This window comes from Peromyscus eremicus, chromosome 8a (assembly GCF_949786415.1).
Source record: "Peromyscus eremicus chromosome 8a, PerEre_H2_v1, whole genome shotgun sequence".
NCBI classification, from domain to species: domain Eukaryota; kingdom Metazoa; phylum Chordata; class Mammalia; order Rodentia; family Cricetidae; genus Peromyscus; species Peromyscus eremicus.
Window position 1 is genome coordinate 101,437,369 of NC_081423.1, and position 22,289 is coordinate 101,459,657.

A 22,289-nucleotide genomic window follows, 5' to 3' on the forward strand; every position below is an offset into this window, starting at 1 on the left:
TTTGAAGTGGTAAGATCCACTTCTAATCTGGACCTTTGAGGTGGGAAGAAACACCTTTAATCCAGATCTTTTGAGGTGGGAAGACCCACCTCTAGTCTGGGCCATGCCTTCTGCTGGAGGCCTTTATAAGAACATGTGTCCGCCAGGCAGTGGTGGCACACACCTTTAATCCCAGCACTCGGGAGGCAGAGCCAGGCGGATCTCTGTGAGTTCAAGGCCAGCCTGGACTACCAAGTGAGTTCCAGGAAAAGGCGCAAAGCTACACAGAGAAACCCTGTCTCAAAAAACCAAAAAAAAAAAAAAAAAAAAAAAAAGTGTCTTTTTTTTATTAAATTTATTTTTACTTATTTTTATTTAATTTAAGGACATGTGTCTTAGTTTGGGTTTCTATTGCTATGAAGAGACACCAAGACCATGGAAACTTTTTTAAAAGTATTTATTTATTTACTTACTTCTTTATTTTATTTATTATGTGTACAATGTTCTGCCTGTATATATGCCCACATGCCAGAAGAGGGCACCAGATACCATTATAGATGATTGTGAGCCACCATGTGGTTGCTGGGAATTGAACTCAGGACCTCTAGAAGAGCAGTCAGTGCTCTTAACCTCTGAGTCATCTCTCTGAGCCATCTCTCCAGCCCATGGCAACTTGTTTGTTTGTTTGTTTTGAGACAGGGTTTCTCAGTGTAGCCTTGGCTGTGCTGGAACTATCTCTGTAGACCAAGCTGGCCTTGAACTCATAGAGATCCAACTGCCTCTGCCTCCTGAGTGCTGGGATTAAAGGCATGCACCACCACCATCCTGCCCCATGGCAACTCTTATAAAGGAAAACATTTAATTGGGGCTGGCTGACAGTTCAGAGGTTTAGTTCATTATCATCATTGCAGAAAGCATGGCAACATGCAGGCAGATATGGTGCTGGAGAAGTAGTTGAGAGTTCTACATCTGGATCAGCAGACAGCGGAAGAGAGACACTGGGCCTGGCTGAGCACCTGAAACTTCAAAGCTCACCCCCAGTGACACACTTCCTCCCACAAGGCCACATCTCCTAATAGTGCCACTCACTGTGGGCCTGTGGAGGTCATTTTCTTTCAAACCACCACATTCCACTTCCTGACCCCCATAAGCTTATAGTATATCATAGCCCAAATTCAAAAGTCCCCATAGTCTATCACAGTATCAGCACTGTTTAAATGTCCAAAGTTCAGTCTCTTCTGAGACTCATGCAATCTCTTAACTTTAATCCCTAGTGAAATCAAAATGGAAAAGCAAATCACATACTTTCAACATACAATAGCACAGGATATACATTTTACCGGTCCAAAGGGGATTAAGAGGGAGCATAGTAAGGAAATACTGGACCAAAGCAAGACCAAAAACCACATGGGCAAACTCTAAACTCTTCACCTCCATGTTTGATGGAGAAGCACTCTTCAGATTTCCAACTCCTTTTGGCTTTGTTGACTCCAACACACTTCTCTGTCTTAGGCTGGTTTCACTCCCTGTTAGCAGCTCTCCTTGATAGGAATCCCATGACTCTGGCATCCCAACATCTTGGGGTCTCCAAGGCAATCTAGACTTCACCTTCACAGCTTCATGGCCTCTCTGGACCTCCATTCAGAAACACCCCTGATGCATGCTTGGCCTCAGAAGTTTTCCATAGTTTTGGAAGGGGATTCCATAACCACTTTATTGTATCCTTGACTCTAAAGCCAGAACCACATGGCTAAGCTGCCAAATTCTGCTGCTTTCTAGGGCTAGAACCATGGCCCCCCTTGTTCAAATACATTTCCACCAACTCTGTGTTTTGGTGGTTTCCTTCACTGCCTAAGCTTGACTGCTCTGGAACTCAATCTGTAAACCAGGCTGGCCTTGAACCCTGGAATCTCCCTGCCTCTGACTCCCGAGTGCTGGGATTAAAGGTGTGCACCACCATACCTGGCCAGGCTTTTCTTTAATCTCTTTATCTTCTTGAACACAGGAGTTAGCTCCATTTCACTTCCTGGTGCCCCTTGGCTCCTCAAACTCTACATTTTGTATTTTTTTTTCCTTTTTCAGCTTGTTCCTTTTCATTATAAATCTGCATAAGCATGGCCACTAATAACCAAGAGACACAGTCAAGACTAGGCTACCTGGAACTGTCCTCTACCAAAGCTGTTAATCCATAACTCTTCACTTTAGCATCAGGCAGATTTTTGGACCAGGGTAGAAAGCAGCCGTATTCTTCACCAAAATATCACAAGATTGGTCTCCAGGCCACATACTAACATTCTTTTTCTCTGAAACTTCTTGAGCCACACCCCCACAGTCCAAATCACTCTCAGCACCACTGTCTTCCATGTGCCTACTAGTATGGCCCATTAAGTCCCACTTAAAGTGTTCAATTCCTTTTCTAGTCCAAAGTCCCAAAGTGTTTCATATTCTTCCAAACAAAAGTGTGGTCTGGCGTAACATCACAATACCCCAGCCCCTGGTACCAAGTTCTGCTTAGTTTGGGGTTCTATCGCTGTGAAGAGACACCATGACCACAGCAACTCTTATACAGGAAATCATTTGACTGGGGCTGGCTTAGAGTTCAGAGGTTTAGTCCATTGTCGACATGGAAGAAGGAAGTTTCTGCTCTCTGCCTGCTTGCTCTCACTCTTGCTGGCCAGTCCATTCCTTCACGGGCATTAGAGCCTACTTCTTTGGGATTCTATGGGAAAACTGAAGACCAGCTGAGACATTCAGCCTCCTGGACTGAGCAACTACTGGATTCATGGCCTTTCCATTCCTAGGCAGCCATTATTGGATTAGCTGGACCACAGCCTATAAGTCTTGCTAATATATTCATTCTATAAGTTCTGTCACTCTAGAGAACCCTGACTAATACAACCACCAAACCTCCAGAAGCCAGGGGAGACAAGGGGGAGTTCTTTCTCAACCCCTCTGAAGGCACTGACCCCACCTGCATCCTAACTGCACTTCCAGCCCCCAGAACAGTCAGGCAACACAGCATCTTAGTTTCTGAGCTAAGTCAGCCCCGGGAAACCAGGGTCTCTGTGATTGCCGCGGGAGACCCTGGTTTCAGAGCTCTAATGGGTTGACGGCCCAGGGAGAGCATCAGCACAGGGATTCTGTCTGCCCTGCCCAAAGCTCAGTGGCACACTGGGAAAGGGCAGGAGGTGGGTTGCAGAGTCTGGATGCCCAAGCATAGAGCTGAGGGTCATGTGAGAGGGATCAGTCACAACTCATTATCTACACGTTTGTATGAAGGCATGTATATTTATCTTTGAAATAACTGCAAGGGTTTGTTTGTCTGGGGACAGGGTCTCCCTGTATTGCTTAAGACTACAGGCTCCAGCAATCCTGTTGCCTCAGCCTCCTAGTACCTGGGATTAGGGATGAGAACACTATGCTTAGCTCAGTAACTACAAACTATTAAAAGAGGTGGTGGCACACACCTTTAATCCCAGTACTCGGAGGCAGAGGCAGGTGGATCTCTGTGAGTTTGAGGCCAGCCTGGTCTACAGAATGAGATCCAGGAAAGGCACAAAGCTACACAGAGAAACTCTGTCTCAGAAAAAAAAGAAAAAAAAGAAAGAAAGAAAGAAAGAGAAAAGAAGAAAAGAGGTACAATTTGTGCCAGATAGTGTTGGTGCACACCTTTAATCCCAGCACTTGGGAGGCAGAGGCAGGCCGATCTCAGTGAGTTCGAACCTCAGAAGGATATACTACTACCTGAGAAATGGAGAAGGATATAAGCAACTTTTAGGAGTCTTGTAGGGTAGACAGAGACAGCTGGCAGCCTGGACAGTCATTCAAAGTTCTCTTGTTAAGTTGGGGCATCTGTCTTCAGCCCACAGGCCTAGAGTCTCTTATTCACTTTTCTCTGTGTCCTGTAGAATGTCTGGCAGTTTTCTCTGCAAAGCAGGAACCTGAAGGACCATTTTGTCAAGCAAAGTTCAGTGGTCACCTTTGTATGGGTCCTGCATGTCCAGTTGATCAGGCAGTCCAGGCAAGAACAGTTTCTTGCCCAAATGGCTATTTTTGTCAAGGTGAAGATAAACTCCATATGGAGTGTCTTCGATGCCCATCCTCCTCTCTGAAGTAAATCGGTGCTGTCAGGAGCAGACATGTCTCACTGTCCAAAAAGTCTAAACTTTTAAAACATTTTAAATGCCATATTCTGTAGGTCTTTGAAGTGTTTGAAGACTAGATACTTACAATTTTCCTTAGTTATAATAAAAGATAAGTTAGATATAAAACCTTAAACTTACAAATATAAGATAGATAGGATCTCTTCTTTAATATTGTAACTGTAATTCTTGCTTGATAATTGTTTTGTTATATGTAATTTTACTATGTTAAAGTTAAAACCTTCCTTTTTAAGAAAAGAAAAGGGGAAGTGCTGTGGGATGGTCTGTATGTCAAGTGTGTTGCTGATTGGTCAGTAAATAAATCACTGATTGGCCATTGGCTAGGCAGGAAGTATAGGCGGGACAAGGAAAAGAATTCTGGGAAGTGGAAGGCTGAGTCAGAGAGACACGGCGAGCCGCCATCAGGACAAGGAAGATGTAAGGTACCAGTAAGCCATGAGCCATGTGGCAAAATAAAGATTAATAGAAATGGGCTAAATATAAGAGTAAGAGCTAGACAATAACAGGCCTGAGCTAATGGCCAAGCAGTTTAAATAATGTAAGAGTCTATGTGTTTATTTTATAAGTGGGCTCTGGGACTGGCGGGACTTGGTGGCAGGAGCTGGAGAGAAATTCTCCAGCCTGAGAGAGATTTGCCCTGACCGTGGGCCAGGCAGGAAAACTCTAGCTACAGCCTGGTCTACAAAAAGTGAGTTCCAAGATAGCCAGGAGTGTTACACAGAGAAACCCTGTCTTGAAAAACCAAATAAATAAATAAATACTACAAGGTGACTCTGGTTACCCTGGCCCTGATCTAAGATTGACGTTATCATGGTCATTGGCCTTTAAAAATGCTATACTCCTGTGCTGTAGAATATTATTTTAAGGTGTGTTACTTTTGTTTATATTGCATTTGTTTAACTCTGTGAAGCTGTGTTACTTTGCCTGTGTAAAACACCTGATGTTCTAATAAAGAACTGAGTGGCCAATAATGAGGCAGGAGAAAGGATAGATAGGGCTGGCAGGCAGAGAGAATATATAGAAGGAAAAATCTGGGAAGAGAGAGAAAGAAGATCTAGCAGCCAGAGAAGGAGGAGGACCTCAGGGGCCAGTCACAGCCAGCCATGGAGTAAGAGTGAGGTATAGAAGTAAGAGAACAGGAAAAGCCCAGAGGCAGAAGGTAAATGGGATCTGCTAAGTTAAGGGAAGCTGGCTAGAAACTAAGGAAGCTAAGGCTGGGCATTCATAAATAAGTTTCTGTGTGATTTATTTGGGAGCTGGGTGGCGGGCTCCCCAAGAAAGAATAAAGATTCCAATAACACCCTGAGCTTTGGTACTTGTCCACTCTTGGTCACAGGCCACAATAAAGGCCTCCTTGTACTCTCAATTACTTTCGTAAGGGTGATGGGCTGTAACATTTTCATGTGGATTGTTTCAAAATTCCCCAATAATGAAATTAACCTGTTTTTTTGTGTATTTGGAATTTTTAAAGCCTTTTCTTGTATGTGATCTCAGATCAAGCCCAGGACCTCCTCAATGCAAGGCAGCTCCATGCTGAATCATGTCCACAGCCATGGAAGTTTTGTTTTATTGTATTATATTTTGAGACAGGATACTATTATCTGGACCAGGCTGGCATCATAACTTGTGATCCTCCTGCCTCTGCATGCTAGGGAATACTAGGGGAGGGTGCTATGGGTTTGACTATTGGAAAGCCATCCTCCTTGCTGGGTAAAGACTTTCTGGGGTCTTCGTAGGGAGCACCCATACCCCTGAGGTAACCCCTCATTGGTCCCCAGAGTGAACTTAGGTGGATCCTATGCCAGTTTGTCACTGGGATCCTAGCAGGAAAGGGAGTTGTTTACATCTATCCTGGGAAGAAGTTCTAACAATCCCACTTTTGCATTTTTAAAACATTTTATATGTTTGAATATTTTGCCTGCATGCATGTATGTGTGCCTGGTGCCCATGGAGATCAGAAGAGTGGCAATAGATCCCCTGGAACTATTAATGGAGTTAGAGAGTTTGTGAGCCATCATGCTTGGAATGGAGCCCAGATCCTCTGCAAGAACAAGCTTCCTAAACCACTTTGCTATCTCCCCAACCCCTAACAACATTGTTTCAAGCTGGTTGTTTTGCCCTGTTTTTTGTTTTTTTCCTTCTGTGGAGCCCAGGCTGAGCCCAGGAGCTTGCACATGAAAAACAGGGCACTGCTACCAAGGAGCGGCACGGGGAAACCCTTGTCCTGAGTGCTTCCTGTAGTCAGGCAGCTACACAGTTAAGTCAGTTCCTCTAACCACCTTTGGCAAATGCTCACACACAGGGAAAGGGCCTTGAGTACTCCCTCCTGTTCTGGCCAAGCAACTGCAGAGCCTCAGAGGCTTGCATACACTTTGATATCCACACTGCAGCGGAGTATTCCAGAGGTGTCAGCCTGAAACAAAGTTACAGTTTATTAAGAAAGAAGCCCGGAGTGATACCACACATCTAACCTTGGCCCTTGGGAGGCAGCAGCAGAGCTCTGTTGAATTCCAGGCCAGCCAAAGGTCTACATAGGAAGACCCTGTCTTTAAAAAACAAAAAATACGGGGGGTGGTGGCACACGCCTTTAATTCCAGCACTCGGGAGGCAGAGGCAGGCGGATCTCTGTGAGTTTGAGACCAGCCTGGGCTACAGAGTGAGTTACAGGACAGGCTCCAAAGCTACACAGAGAAACCCTGTCTGGAAAAACAAAACAAAACAAAAAAGAGGAACTGGGAAGTAGTGGGCTCAGGCCTTTAATCCCAGCACCTCTTGTGAGTTCAAAGCCAGCCTGGTCTACAGAGTAAGTTCCAGGACAACCAGGTCAGTTTCACAGTGAAACACTGTGTCTCGAAATGTCGTGGCATGGGTGTGTGGGTTCACAGGGATCTGTGGAGAGAAACTCAAGGCACCTTAAAAATGCTGCAGGAGGGTCCAGCCTCTAAGGACTGAAGCACTTTCCCTTCGCCCAAGGTGTTTTTATTTTTCTCTATATTTACAGTTTAGCAAGTTGATTTCCATATGCTCAATACAACCTGGAAGGAGCTCTGGAAAGATACAGTGCCAAGTGCAGATTCCTTAATTCATCAGGTACCACGGTTTTCCAGGTTTTCTGATCCAGGTTTTGCCTAAGCTTTGTATCCTTGGGAGACTCTCAGACAAGATTCACGTAGGGTGACAAGAGAAACAAAGGGTGTCTGCTAAACAAAAGATGGATTAGGGCTAGGCGCTACTCTCTGGAGCCAGGCCAGGAGTAGCTCAGCAGGAATGCAGCCACAACCCTGTCTCCAACCAAAAAAAAAAAAAAAAAGACTGAAATGTGTGTGTATGTTTACAGCTACAGGTGTAGGTAGTTTGTGAAGGGATGTCCTTGGGTACACGAGATTCTGAGGAGTTTTGGGTGGCGTGCTGTACAAGCTTACAGATGGGAAGGAAGAGCTCATAGGTAAACATCAAAAGCAGAAGCAGGATACAGCATGCATGCTTGTAATCTCAGAGGCAGAGGCAGGAGGATCACAAGAAGGATCTATCTTGGGCTACCTAACAAGCTCCAGGCTAACCAGGGCTACATAGTGAGTCCCTGTCTACAAACAAGTGAGCACCGAAGGTTACGGGGTCAAGATGCACATTCTAGTGTGAGCATGGTTGTGATATTCCAACAAGGTGATCTCTGAGAACAGGAATTTGTCATCTCTCAGAGCAGGAATGTTCTTCCGTTTTGTAAACACTCTTAGCATGTAAGAGGCATAGACCAGACCAGAGTGAGAGCCTTATCCTCCACCTCACCTTAATATTACTCAAATTTCTTTTTCTTTTTGGTTTGTCGAGACAGGGTTTCTCTGTGTAGTTTTGGTGCCTGTCCTGGATCTCACTCTGTAGACCAGGCTGGCCTCGAACTCACAGAGATCCGCATGCCTCTGCCTCCTGAGTGCTGGCACTAAAGGCCTGCATCACTACCATCCGGCTCAAATTTCTTATATTTATTTATTTTTGTTTTTTGAGACAGAGTCTGTATGTAGCCCTGGCTCTCACAGAATTCAAAATATAGACGGGACTGGCCTCAAATTCACAGAGATCTGCCTGCTTCTGCCTTCAAGGGGTTGAAATGAAAGACATGACTCACAATGACTCCTCTTGTTTTAAGGTTCATTTTTTCATTTTATGTGTATGGGTGTTTTACCAGCATGTATGTATGTACACCATGTGCATGCCATGTCCACAGAAGCCAGAAGGGTGTTAGCCCCCTGAAACTAAAGTCACAGAACTTTGTGAGCTGCCACATGAGTTCTGGAAGTCAAACTTGGGTCCTCTGCATGAGCAGAGAGTGTCCTTAACCACAGAGGCAGCTCTTCAGCCCTCTAATCCCTACATTTCTATCCTCCCTCAAGGTCAGGTCAAAGAAAGCCAGATGTCCCTGGGCAGAGTGCGGAGCTCAAATTCAGGTGATGTTGCTCAGTCGCCATTCACTTGGTGTTTTGAAATAAGATCTCTCACTGTGACCTGGGGCTGCCGAGCAAACCCTTGGGATCTCCACCTTCCGAACACACCCACCCACCCAAGAATCTGTGTTCTCTGTGGACATTATGTTTCCATAAAGAAAACTTGGTATTGAAAACACCGCCATTCATAAGGTGCAATAGCCTGGGATCTGAGCCGAGGTGTTTCTGGGAGTTTGGTTGGCACTGTGGGGTGTGTCAGCATGACTAATGTGTCGCATGTTCGGAACCACGGGTGCAGTGAAGTCATGAGATGCACTTGGGTGTAGCTTTGCCAAAATCACCTCAGATTTATTATCCATTTATTTTTAATTAAATTTTGGTGATTGTGCACTTGGATACCCTTACCATTGCCCAACTCTTCACAACCCCACGTTCAGTCATGAGGACCCCCCCACCCCCACCCCCGTCTGGGGTCATGACCCACAGCTGAAGACACTGTGCAGCCTTCTCTAGATGCCTCTGCTCACACTGCAGCCAGTCTGGGGAGGGGACACGAAGATAGATCCACAACACGCCCCCACAGTTGGGCACATCCGGTCCGCCTAGCCAGTTCCAGGTTAAAATAGCCATTTCCGGGTCAAGGCGTCTCGTGTTACCAGGACCCCGTGGCTTTGCATGGTTGCATGAGAGCACACAACGTAACCATGTGATCTACGCGCATGTGTGGAGTAGCCACATCGACCTGTGTACGCATGCGCCACCCAACCTTTATAAGCCGGCGCCATATTCCCAGCTTCCTTCTCCTCCACACAGGTGTCTCTTCCGCAGGCCTGAGCATTTGTCTGTCCTTTCCTCTTATCTTAATAAAACTCTCGTTAGTGGATTCTGTCGTGTTTTGTGACATTTCCTCGCAGGGAAAGAGCACCGCTAAATAACTAACACACACTTCCCCCAGGACCCCAACAGAAAGCTGTGGTTTGCAAAAGGTCTCTGCCCTAATTTGTTTTCTATTGCTGTGGTAAACCTCATACCAAAACCAGCCTAAAGAGCAGGGCGTGTTTGTCTTTCAGCTCTCAGGTCAGGATAGACGGAGGAGTGTCAGAAGCAGAGGCCATGGCGGGGTGCCGCTCTCTGGTTTACTCCCCATGGTTTGCTCAGCCCCCAAGGCTTGCTCAGCCAGCTCTCTGATTCCACCCAGGACCACCTACCCAGGTGTGGCATTGTCTACAGTAGTCTGGGCCCTTCCACGTGATCATTCAAGAAAATGCCTCCCAGACATGTCTGGTCCCAAGAAATCCCTCAAGTTTGGCATTTGGACCAAAGCCAGCACCTACCCGACCCCCCCCCCCCTAAACTTGGGAGAATAGCTTCTACCTGCTAAAAGGAAGCATTCTCCTTATCTCTGGCGAAGAAGGGCCTCTGGCTCTTCTGTTAACATATGCCTGAGGTACCTATGAGCGTATGAAGGTCTACACCAGCTTCTATGTCCCTTTCATCCATATTCAACCAGTTCCTGTTATACACTTCAAAGTCCTTCTCCCCCGTTTAGAGTTTCCCCTCCTCCTGGCTACAGTTCCCTTAAAATCCTGGAAATTCACCCCAGTTGCTTCTGTCTGCTTCCTTGAGCGACAGCCTTGGTGGTTTGGAATAAGCCTCTCCCTTTTTCCCACGGAGCAGCTACTTTGGTTTCTGTACTGCATCCATTTCATTCAGTCTACAGGCCAGTCTATGGAGGCAATCTCTCAACTGAGGGTCCTTTTCCCCACGTGTCTAGTTTATTTGTAGTTTATGTCAAGTGACTTACTTGGCCCTTATTTGAGGCCAGTTGACTGGCAGATTGGACGGTGTGCAATGACTGGTGGGGACACACAGTCCCTCACAGGTGTTCTGTGCCCCTTTCTAGTTGTGAAAGTGGTCTGCTTGCCTTGACTCATGTCTGGGTTAGTTAGGAGGTTTTCTCCAGCACGCTCACCCCCGGTGTTACAACATGGCTCTAACCAAGGTTTCTTTCAAGGTGGCTCAGCCTGCCTGTGGTCTTTGGCTTTAATAAGGCTGGCTGTTCTGGATGCAGGAAAAGTGGACTGGGGCTTTGGGTTCTGGTAGCTGCAACATGGTGGCTGCTAGAGTCCCAGAGAGCCACCATGGACTAAGGAGCTAAGGGCCCTGTTCTTAGTTCTGAGCTGTGGCACTAGGGGCAGCCAAACAGTGCAGAGAGCGAGGAAGGCGGACAGCGCCAGGGCTTCAAAGTTTTGAGGAGGCGAATGACTGGAAGGAGCTGGAAGATGACAGATTGTGACGAGTGTGAGGTGTGAGGTGGAAGCAGAGACTGAGAGAAGTCAAGGGCTGCCAGAGAGCTGCGGAGGGTGAAGAGCTGGGTGCTGACACCCCAGCTGTCACTGCAGCCCCTGGGTGTAGAATCAGAGCTCTGTAAGCCTCTGCCTTGAACGCCAAGATCAGCAGCTTCCAGCAGAACGCTTGGAGTGTAAGCCTCTGATTCTCAAGGGTTAGCGCGGCAGCTTCTGGGTTTGAGAACACACGTGAGCCTCTAGAAACCCTAACACTGAGAGAGCCATCTCTTGTCCATCTGAGAGTTGATGCAGGCAAAGCAAAAGTACCCCCAGGCAGCTACTTGGCAGGGCACTCTACAGTCTTCTCACAGGGTCCCTCTGCCTCCCCCAGTGGGAACGGGAGCTTTCTGGAGGGGCTGTTCTGTATTACATAAGACAGCCATGGGGGAAGGAGAGGGGGGCTTTTCCAGCAAGAAGTCAGGTTCTTAGCCAAAGGCTCTTGCTGTCCTTGTCTCCAACAAAGGAGGGAAGCAAAGGGCCTAGTGGAGTCCTCCAGCACCACAAGGAGAGCCCCAGGCACCACACCCTCCCCTAAGGCTCATTTCTCAGGAGCTGATGAGTGATTGAGAATATCTTACTTTTCTATTTGGTGATAGAACAGGACTTACAAAGAAACAGTTTAAAAGGGTGTGTGGGTTCCAGAGGGCTTGAAGTTATGATGTTAGAGCCAGGACACAGAGGAGTGGCTGAGAGCTCAGGTCATGATGTGAAAGCAGGAGGCAGAGAGAGCACTGGGAATGGAATGGGCTTTTAAAAGCTCAAAGCTGCCCCCAGTGACACACCTCCTCCAAAAATGCCACACTTCCTAATCCTTTCCAAACAGTTCCATCGACTGGGACCAAGTATTCAAACACATGAGCCTGTGGAGGCCATTCTCATTCAACCCCTCAGAGAGGAGGGGGGGAGGGGGGAGATCTCCAAGTCTAAAGAAAGACAGTGAGGAACAAAGCAAGCCACAAGGCAGTTCCAGGGAACTGTCCTCTGGGCTCCACATGCATGCTGTGGCTCACATGCACTAACATAAATAAAGGCAATAAAAACTTTTTTTTTTTAATTTGGGAAGATGAGGGGCTGTGACAGTCTGAGGTGAGAGTGAGAAGAAGATATGGCACTGTGGCTGGAAGAGTTCAGAGAGCTGCGGGGAGGAATAGCATCTTAGATTAGTTGCTACAGTGCCGGCCTAGCATCCAGAAGCCCTGAGTTCCATTCCCAGCACCTCCTGAAACCAGGCATGGAAGCACCACACGTACTCCCAGCACTTAAGACATAAGCAGGAAGATCAAAACTCAAGGTCATCTTCAGCTACTGTGGTCATTTGAATGAGAATGGCCCCACAGGCTCATGCGTTTGAATGCTTGGCTGCCCATACTTGCTAATACTTGAAGCTTTGAGAGTGGGGGACCCGACATTGCTGGGGTGGTCACTCACTAGCAATGGCTACTGCCAGTGGCCTTGGTGGACCTCCAGGTGGTGGGTTGGTGATCTCCACTTTGCATCCAGAGACCTGTAGATGAGCGGTATGACTCCCTTGAAGTCTTTCAGGTCCTGAGGGTGGCCTCAAGTGGGCTAGGCCCTGGACACTGTCCAAGGTGCTGGGAGTCTGGAGCTAGAGATTAGTACCTATCAGTGCTTTCCCAGTCTCCCCGGTCCGCTGTGGTTGGGCGGGGCGGGAGGGGGGCCACTCTGGGAAACCCTAGTGAGAATTTGAGTGAGATTCCGAAGGCCGTGGGCTGTAGTCGCCTCCGGGAAGGCAAGCTAGTCCGGCGCCACCGGGCGGGGAATTCCGGCCAGGCTGCGCGCCAGGGAGGCAAAGGGGCGGCGTCGGCCCTGTGATTCCGCACCAAGGGCGCAAGCCTGCGGGGCAGCGCGGGCGCATGGGCACTGCAGGTGCGAACCAGAAGCTTCCAGGTTCAGGTTCGGGGCGGCGGTGCGGGGCCGGGAGCGGGATGCAAGTCCCGGGCGGTGACGAGAGGTCTAGGGTGTGGGATGCGGGTCTCAGGGACGCCAAGGGCCCCCAGGAACCGGGGTGCAAGGTTCCGCTGGGCAGGGCGTGTGTCACGGGCCAAGGGTCCTAGGGGACGACATGCGGAGCTCCGGATGCCGTTTCGCTGCGCGTCGGTCCTGCTAGGGGAGCGGGTTCAGCTGTGCATGGCCCCTGAGGTCACATTGCCGGAACTGTACCGGAGTCCTGATGCGCCGGCGCCCAGCCGCCACTTCCTTCTTGTTCTGAGTTTCGGTTTCGGGTCCAATCCGGCCCTGAGCCTTTGACCCCATCTACTCTAGGGCCACGGGCCACGCTAGGTCTGCCCTGCTCCTCAGAACCCGGGAAGGACAGTGCCCTCGACCTGCCCATCCCCGCGAGCGAGCTCCAAGCGGTCCCGGGCCCGCAGCTCTGCCTGGGAATCCGCCCTCACCAACTGCAGTCAGAACTTTTACGAGCCAGGCGTCTGCGCCCGGGACGCTAATCTTCCTCCGGGTCAGGGGAGGTTGGGGAGGCTCCCTGTCGCAGGAGCAGCTGCAAAGCAGTGAGCAGTGCTAACGCTATGTCCAAGTCCAAACCCACCTGGTTTTCTTAGTCACGTCTCAGGGCGAAGGCTCGGGGAAGGTCCTCTTGCTGGCTGAACTGGAGAGGCGTTGATGCTGGCCGCTCACTTCTGCGGAGCTGTCCCTAGTCTTAGCTGAAGCCCTAAGGCCCTTTGGAGTTCCTGAGCAGCACTGGAGAACTGGCTCTAGGTGTGTTAGTTAGCTCGGGGTACACCACCCCAAAATGTGACGGTAGGAGGATAATTTGCCACCCCAAAATACACTTCTTAGGCGTGGTTTCAGTTTGTTCCAAAAATCCTAGGGTGTGAGAAGCAGAACTTGCTTTTCTTTTTCTTCCTTTTCCTTTTTCGGGTTTTTGAGACTAGTTTTCTCTGTATAGTCCTGGAACTGACTATGTAGGCCAGGCTGGCTTCGAACTCAGCCATCTACCTGCCTCCAGAATGCTGCGATTAAAGGCGTGCTGAACTTTCTTAAAAGAAATTCACATCTGTCTAGAAAGGACAGAGGGTTGGGGCAGACAGCATTGGTTACCCATGAAAACACTTACACAAAACACCACCTTGTCTAGCTCCCAAGCCCTCAGCACCCTGTGGCCCCAGCCCTGAGCCTCTGCTCTTTCCTGTAGCTCAGGTTGGCCCTAAAGCCTCCAGCGCCCATTCTTCTCCACCCCGAGTTTGTGGGATTCCCTCAACATAAACATACGCGGTTGCTCTTGTGTTGATCTTTGCTTGTGTTGGGTCCTGGAGTTGCACAAATAACGGGAACAGACCACTGAAGTCTATTAATCAGAAACAACTTTATTCAAAAACACCGTGGGGGCGGTGCTTCTAACTAGTTAGAACTACAGAGAATTATTTGACTCTGTAGCCCTGAGAAAGGGCTACAAGCTCCTTTTTTCAAGACAGGATTTCTCTGTGTAGCTTTTAGAGTCTATATTGGAACTCTGTAGCCCAGGGTGGCCTCAAACTCACAGAGATCCACCTGCCTCTGCCTCCCAAGTGCTGGGATTAAAGGCGTGAGCCACCACTGCCTGGCTACAAGCTCCTTTTTATTTCTTCTTCTTTTTTTTTTTTTTTTTGGTTTTTCGAGACAGGGTTTCTCTGTGTAGCTTTGTGCCTTTCCTGGAACTCACTTGGTAGCCCAGGCTGGCCTCGAACTCACAGAGATCCGCCTGGCTCTGCCTCCTGAGTGCTGGGATTAAAGGCATGCGCCACCACCGCCCGGCCGCTCCTTTTTATAATCAAAGGTTATACACAGGGCACAGAGTACGTATGGGGATTTAAGGCGTCATGGCACCACAGCGTCTTGGGAGCGCCATCTTGAGCTGAATCTAAGAGACTTACGGTAGCTCAGGAACGTTGACCTGAGCCTGAAATAGAGGATCTATGACATTCTGAGCGTCTGATGTCATTTTGAGCTCGCACTCTCTGGGCGCCTCTGAGGGGCGTCAGGGATTTACGATTTCTGATTACAGGGTGTTAGTTTTAAATGTTTACATAGTCTTTGGTTCCTTTAAATTGCCTGGGAGAATGCAGGGCAAAGGGTCAAGGCAGCTATCAGTGCTGATACACTCAGAAATGAGTGTAGGCTATACGTGTGCAAGTTTGTTATATTCTCGGGCTCTTCAGCTTCTTTTCGTTTTGGTTTTAAGGTAGAGTCCTTTGTAGCCCTGGCTGGCCTTGAACTACTATCATCCTGTCTGTACCTCCCAAGGCCTGGGGTTACCAGCATGAGACGCTATGCCCAGTTTTGTGCATCCCTCTATTTAGTTTAGGGCCAAACAAAGCATCTAGGAGTGCAGGTGAAGCCATCCATCTCCAGGGGGAAGAAGGGCCTAAGTGGTGGGGTCACTGAAGGTGTCTGAATGAGTGATGGGTCATTCTAGGGGTGCATGCAGGAGGGTGGGGGGGAGGAGGTGTGGTGGGGGCCCAGGAACTTCCACAAAGTTCACCTCCACAGCCAGGCCCGAAGAACTCACCATCTAACTGTGGTCAAGCCCAAAGGTGGTTCCCAGGACAGGGGTTGGGAGGAAGGGAGGGCCGGCAGCAGGCACCGGAAGTAGAGGTGGGGTTGGAGCCCACTGGCTTGGCCTCTGCCCCCTCAGGGTGCACGATGGCAGTTAGCCCTGAGGGGTGAGAGTGATTGGTGTGCTTGGAATTCTTCCCTTGAGCCACAGGCTCCCAGGTTAGGGCCAAGAACAGAGGGGCTGGTGCAAGCCTTCCCTAGAGTGGCCTGCAGCAAGGTTCCCACCCTGTCCTTGACCAGGACTACCCTTGGTCTTTACCCTGGTTTGGTGCCCTTGCTAGGGGCCCTGACCAGGCCATCGGGGCTGGTTGGCCTCATGCTCTCAAAACTGCCCCCAACCCTCATCTTCAGCTGCCTGGGGGGCAGGGTGAAAGACACAGCAGCAGGGCAGCCCCAGCACCTGGCTGCAGCAGACCGCCACAGGTGTTCCGCAGTCAGCAGGCAGGTGGCTGCCAACCTTGTCTGAGGTCAGGGCCCTCAGCTGTTGGGGCTCTGCCGAGCACGCCTAACTCAGTATCCCTTTCTTGGCAGCAGCCTTCTGTGAGCTCCCTTGAGCTATGGTGGTGGACAATGGAGGGGAGGAGCAGTAGGGGGTTGTGAATTGCCGCTTGAGGGAGGAGCTGGATTTGGAATTGAGCACTGATAGGGAGCTCTGGTCTGGGTTTCGATTGCCCAGAACCTTCTGGGTCCCAATCACTTCATTTTCCTAGAAAATGAAACTGAAGTAGGCGGTAGTCACGTGACAGACGCTGAGGTTTATAGTGTTCTGCCGCGCCTCTCTCTTCCCTACAGGGCTGGGGATAACAGCATGGAGTGTCCACAGTGCCGGCATGTATCCGGAGAGAAGTCACCCAGGTTCTGTAGCCAGTGTGGACAGAAACTGTCTCCTGCAGCCCCCGTGCAAGGTGAGGTGGGGAGGGGACAGTGGGATCCCAGGATGGAGTAGGGTGCCTTTCTTCTCTGGTGGGCAGTAGTGGCAGAGAGCTTTCCTGCGTGCTTGTATTTCCCTCAGAGCAGGTTGTTCAGTTCTGCTAGAGGTGCCAGCACTTCAAAAGAAAAGTAAGTTTTGGTTTCAGTTCTTGTAGCAAGAGCTTTCTCCAGGAACGAGCAGCCACCGGTGAGAGAGGGATCCTGAGGATGGAAGTCTTGTCCCAGCACTACTGGGAGGTGGAGGTGGGTGTTCAGAAGTTTAGGGGTGACCATGAAGTATCACTGTTAGCAAACTTGTGAGTCACAACCTGTGCCCTAAGCCAGGTTCTGCCACCCATCCTCAATAAGCTGATTAAAAGAACCAAATTCCAAGTGAAAGCAGAGGGGCTGGAGAGATGGCTGGGAAATTAAAAAAAAAAATTAGCCCAGGGGTGGGTGGATGGTGGTGGCTGCTGCCGCTCCTGCCTTTAATCCCAGCACTCCGGAGGCAGAGGCAGGCGATCTCTGTGAGTTCAAGGTCAGCCTGGGCTACAGAGTGAGTTCCAGGACAGGCTCCAAAGCTACACAGAGAAACCCTGTCTCAAGAAACAAAACAAAAGAGAGAGAGAGAGAGAGGGAGAGAGAGAGAGAGAGAGAGAGAGAGATCTCAGTGAGTTCAAGGCCAGTCTGGTCTACACAGTGAGTTCAAGGACAACCAGGGCTACACAGAGAAACCCTGGCCAGGCTGGTAAGAGGGAACTCACCCAGTTACATAGTCAGAATTTGAACCCTGTGCAGCTTGTGTCCTGCGGTTCAGGTCTCACTGGCTTCAGTGTGGAGGAAGCCTTGGGGTGCTGGTGTGGCTCCTTGGAGGAGTCCCTGCTCACAGGTTTGTAGATGGGCTGGTTTATAGCTAATTAATATCATGAAGCTGTGGGATGAGTTCACATGTACTTTCTGCGATTTGACGGTTGCCCCTTTCTTGGTTCTTTTCTTTTGGGTGAGCGTATTGACAATATGCAAGCAACCAATGCATTTGCCAGGAGATGTGTCTGAGAGCAAGGGTGTGTGGCATTTCTGCAACATGCCATCATGTCTTACGCTTGACCCCTCGCCAGGCTGTCCTGGCACCTGGAGAGTGGTGGAGGAAGGGGGCAGGAAATTTCGTCTGTATAGGTAGAAAGGGCAGCTGAGCCTGACTTGGCCATGGCCTTACATCCTCACCCTGGGCTGTGACTGTTTATCGGATTGGAAACTGAAACAGAGGTATGCACAGCTTAGGGCGGAGTGCTAGCTTGTGTGCAGGAAGCTTGGGTTTATCCTCAGCACAGCATGGTCAGAAGGAAGGAAACAGAAACTAGATGTGAGGACTCAGCTCCCTCCCTCCTGCAGGCTCAGGCTTCCAAGGCTGGAGCAGCCTAGACAGGGACTCAAGAGGCTCCCAGATGCTTGGGTGTAGCGCGTGGGCTATGGGTAAAGATGGGGTTCCTGTGAGATTCCCTAATGGTGCAGAAATGGCTTTGTAGGGTAAGGGCTTCAAGTGTTGTGTGTCTGGGGTTGTCTGTGGGCTGCAGGGGTATGGGTATCCTGTGAGATCCCTTCAGAAATTAAGCTCCCCACACCTCCCTCTCCCAAGTCCCCAGGACCCAAGTAGGAGTTGAACTTGGATACTGGAAAACTGGATGGCTCCCTTGAGGGTCCGAGTGAACTGCTGGGCAGTGAGTTTTTTTATTTTGTGCATTTTCCAAGTTTCCATGAAGGGCATGTGGTTTGTAATGAAGAAAGATTAGGACTGCATGCCCATAACTGGTAAGTGTGTGTGCATGTTTGCACGTGTGAGTGCGTGTGTCTTTGCCTGTGCACATGTGTGAATTGAGATGTGTGTCCGGAATGGCAATGGTGGGTCTCCTGTCCTGCCTCTGGGTACCTGGATGGGTACCCAGGCTCTCCACCCATTGTAGGTAGCATAGGTGGGGTGAGTCACTCTCCAAGGAGAGCATGAGGTCGGATACTGAAGTACCTGCTGGTCATCCAGGAGGCTTACAGACAGGACTCAAGGAGGCCAGCCTGTGTTGACTATGGCCTGGCCTCCCTGAGGGACACCCTGCTGACAGCTCCCGGTGGGGGAGGGGCTGGGTAGCTGGTATTTGTTTTCTTAGCTCCTCCCTCCAGGGTTCCCCAGGCCTGACACACAGGGTTGACAGGAGTCCTAGGCTCTGGGGAATAACTGTGACAGAACAGTTACAGCATGATGCTTTGACAGTTTGGCCTATCTCGTGACCACCCAGTTTCCTGGGCCAACGTCCTTAGCGACCACCTTCAGGACTTTGCTGTCTTCCTGAGTGCCTCTCCCCTTAACCACCACCTCTCCTGTGTGTGCGAGCTGATCACTCTAAGGACCTCCTGCCCATCCCTGGAGTCACACAGTGTCACCCTTTCCCTCCTGAGCAATAACACTGTAGCTTTGTTCCAGCTGAGGTGCCTACATGCCAGCTGGTGCCGTGGCTGGAGACTAGACCCACTGCCTGGCCAGTCCTTCGAGTCTCACAGGGCTGGCAGCAGGGCTACCTTAGCACAAATGCATCTTGGGCGTCATTTAGACCCATGCTGCTGTCACGATGATTTGGGGTTGTTCATGGGGCCTGTGGGGCCCTCACTCTACCCTTTACTAGAGTCTCTCAAGGAGACTCAGCTTGCCGGGGTTCGGGGCTTCTGCCAGCCTGTCCCTGTGAGCCTCTGCTGCTGGGGTGGGGCCAGGGACTTGCCCTATTCAGCTGCTTGGAAGAAAGTGCAAGGGGATCCTGTAATTTGAGAAATCCACAGGAGTCTGCTTAAGGAGTATTAGGGAAATTTATTAGGATAAATTGAGGAAATACACTCATGAATACAGAACGGAGGAACAGCTGAAGTCGTCCTCTGATCTGACCAGGAGCAAATCCACCTGGCAGTTCGATCACACCAGGAAGCAGGAAGCAGGAAGCAGGGACCTCGTGACCCGTCTTCCTTTCCTTTTAAGAGGTCTGTACAACAGTAAGAAGCACGCCTCTTTCAGTCTGTAAAGCCCAAGATCATGGGTGGAGCAAATACCACTACAGGCCTATTCAGGGGAGGAACGGCCAAATTGTAGGGCTAAAATATTTACCAGATCTGAATTGGTATAAAAGTTTAAATAAGGACTAGCCATTGGGGGCTGGGGCATGGCTCAACTTGTTTCCTGACACCTACATGAAGGCTCACAACCATTCAGAACTCCAGTTTCAGGGGATCCATCCCCTCTTCTGACCTCTGAGGGCACCAAATGTGAATGTGGTATGCGTACATACATGCAGACAAAAGTTTTCATACACAAGAAAATAAATCTTAAAAAGTTAAAAAAAAAAAAATAGATATGGGGCAGACACACAGCAAGCGAATTCTCAGATGGAGAATGTATCCCTGAGAGGGAATGGGCTGATTTTATACCAGTTAGAAGTCACCTGTCTGGCCCTGCTCCTGAGCTGTCTGTGTGGGGTCATATCTGAATAAGTGAAAGGTGGGCAGCTCCCTGTCCTGTTGGATAGTAATTTTTACGCCACTGTGTGCCCTGCCTGGGACTGGCCATTAGGAGTTGACTTTGCTGGTGTAAGGCTTGGTTAGTTGCTGGATCAGGCTGTGAGCACTTGCCTGGTAGTCACAGAGGGTAGAACTTGCTTTTGGTTTTGCCTTTTTGTCTCTATAGCTTGAAGCACCTGTCCCCCTTCCCCAACCTCTGAAGCTTGTGGGAAGTAGCAGGGCAGTGTCTGAGGTCCTACCCTGCTTCTCCTGGTGCTGTGAGGGACCCGGGCAGTGTCTGCAGTCCAAATCTGCTTCTCCTGGTGCTGTGAGGGACCCGGGCAGTGTCTGCAGTCCAAATCTGCTTCTCCTGGTGCTGTGAGGGACCTGGGCAGTGTCTGCAGTCCCACCCTGCTTCTCCTGGTGCTGTGAGGGATCCGGGCAAGTTCTCTAGTTTGTCTGTACCTCCAGTTTTGCAACTATGAAGAGGTAGTGTTCTAGAAAAAGTACTCCTCCAGGCTCTCTGCTCTGTGCCAGCCAGGTTTTTGCTGCTATTTCTGAATCCAGCTCCTAGCCTTCCAGTTGTCACAGAGAAACACGCGGTGTTGCCAAATGGCCCTTCCTCCCAGGAGGACACCTAATGCCATCAAGTCCCCTCCCTGTGCTCTGGCCTGGGCCCTGTCACACTGTGAATTCTGAACTGGCAGATTCAGAAGAAGGCAGTGTAATTAATGCACAGCACTGGGGCTGTCTCAGTAGCCCTGGGCCTGGGTTCTTCTGCCCACCTGCCATTGTCCCCCAAGTAAAGTGCCCGCCTCGCCTCCACAGCTTCTCCAGCCCCCTGGAGACAGACACTGGCTGCAAAGCTCACATCCTTGTGCACCTTCCGTGCCTTCTTCAGTGGAGAATTGGGTGGTGGAAATGACTGCGCACCACTCTGGTCCTTTCCCTGGATCAGGGAAGCCTAGCATCTTTGGGGTTGAAGGTTCCTTGTGCCTCCTTGGCTTTGAACTGTCCGAGTTTTACTTAGGAAGGCTGGCCTCTTGGTTCCTCATTGGCATTCACAGTCCTTGTCCTGCCCCTTGCTCAGTAGGAGGAGGCCAGGTTCTGGTCTGGGGGTTCCGGTGTCGGGTTTCTTGCTCATTTCTTATCAGCATCTTTCTCCCAGGCTGCTGGATGATGGGGCAGGTAGCTCTACAGCTGGATCTGCTGGCCTCTCAGAAGTAGGAGGCCGTAGCCTGTCCATGTGCTTGCCTGTTGATCCTTTGTCTCTTAGGCTAGAGAGATGCCAGGCTTTGGCTAGGTCACACTAGCCAGGGCACCTTCATCTGGAGCTGTGGGACAGAGAAAGCTCACAATCCCATTTATTATGAAACAGCAGGTGTGAGAAAGTAGGAGCTACTCTGTGTATACTGCACTCTCTCCAGCTTTCCCTTCACTTGTATGTGTGTGCACGTCTGTATGTGTGTCTTGTAATTTATATGTGTACATGTATATGTCTGTGCACGTGTGTGTATGCACGTGTGTGTGCATGTGTATGCATGTACATGTTAGAGAAAGAGCCTTTTATTGGACTGAAAGGGGGAGATGTTAGGATAATCTATTGTACACTGTGTGGAGATGTGTCTTGGTTTTACCTCACCTGCCTAAGGCACCTTCTGATTGGTTTAATAAAGAGCTGAATGGCCAATAGCTAGGCAGGTGAGGATAGGCAGGTCTTCCAGGGAAAGATAGGAACTTTGGGAAAGTCATGGAGGAAGTTAGAAGTATGGTACTGAGGCCAGTTGGTGGTGGTGCATGCCTTTAATCCCAGCACGCGGGAGGCAGAGGCAGGTGGATCTCTGTGAGTTCAAGTCCAGCCTGGTCTACAGGTCTACAGAATGAGTTTCAGGAAAGAAGAAAAGCTACACAGAGAAACCCTGTCTCGAAAAACCAAAAAAAAAAAAAAAAAAAAGTAGTCTCTGTGTCATTATTTGGGAGTTGTCAGTCCAAAGAAAGACCTGTTATATGAACATATTCATGTGTGTATGTACATTTAGAGGATTGTTTTTCCTGGCTGGCCTGGAACAGAGAGAGATCCTCCTGCCTGTGCCTGGGATTAAAGGAGTATTCTCTCACCTGGCCATTTAGATGATTTTGGCATGAGTCTGTTAGGCAGCATCCTTACACAACAGACCCTGAGTGGCTCCTGTGTCCAGGCACTGGGGGCTCCCATGGGAACCATGTGTCCCTCCCTGCCTTCCAGAACCTGCATGGACATGGCCGTGAGCAGACAGTGTTAGGAGGAGATTGGTAGGGACTCAGGGAGGAAGTGCCAGAACAGGAAGTGTGTCCCCGGGAACATGGGGCCT

General features: G+C 49.7%; 1 protein-coding gene across 1 annotated transcript in view; it reads left to right on the top strand.

Moving 5' to 3' along the window:
• The first annotated feature begins 16,283 nt into the window (after positions 1-16,283).
• Positions 16,284-22,289, top strand: part of Rnf213 (ring finger protein 213) — a 102,453-nt gene continuing 96,447 nt past the window's right edge. Inside the window, exon 1 of the mRNA XM_059270763.1 lies at positions 16,284-16,403. Within this exon, the coding sequence (XP_059126746.1) occupies positions 16,307-16,403 (97 nt within the window). The 5' untranslated portion in view covers positions 16,284-16,306. The remainder of the gene's footprint in view (positions 16,404-22,289) is intronic.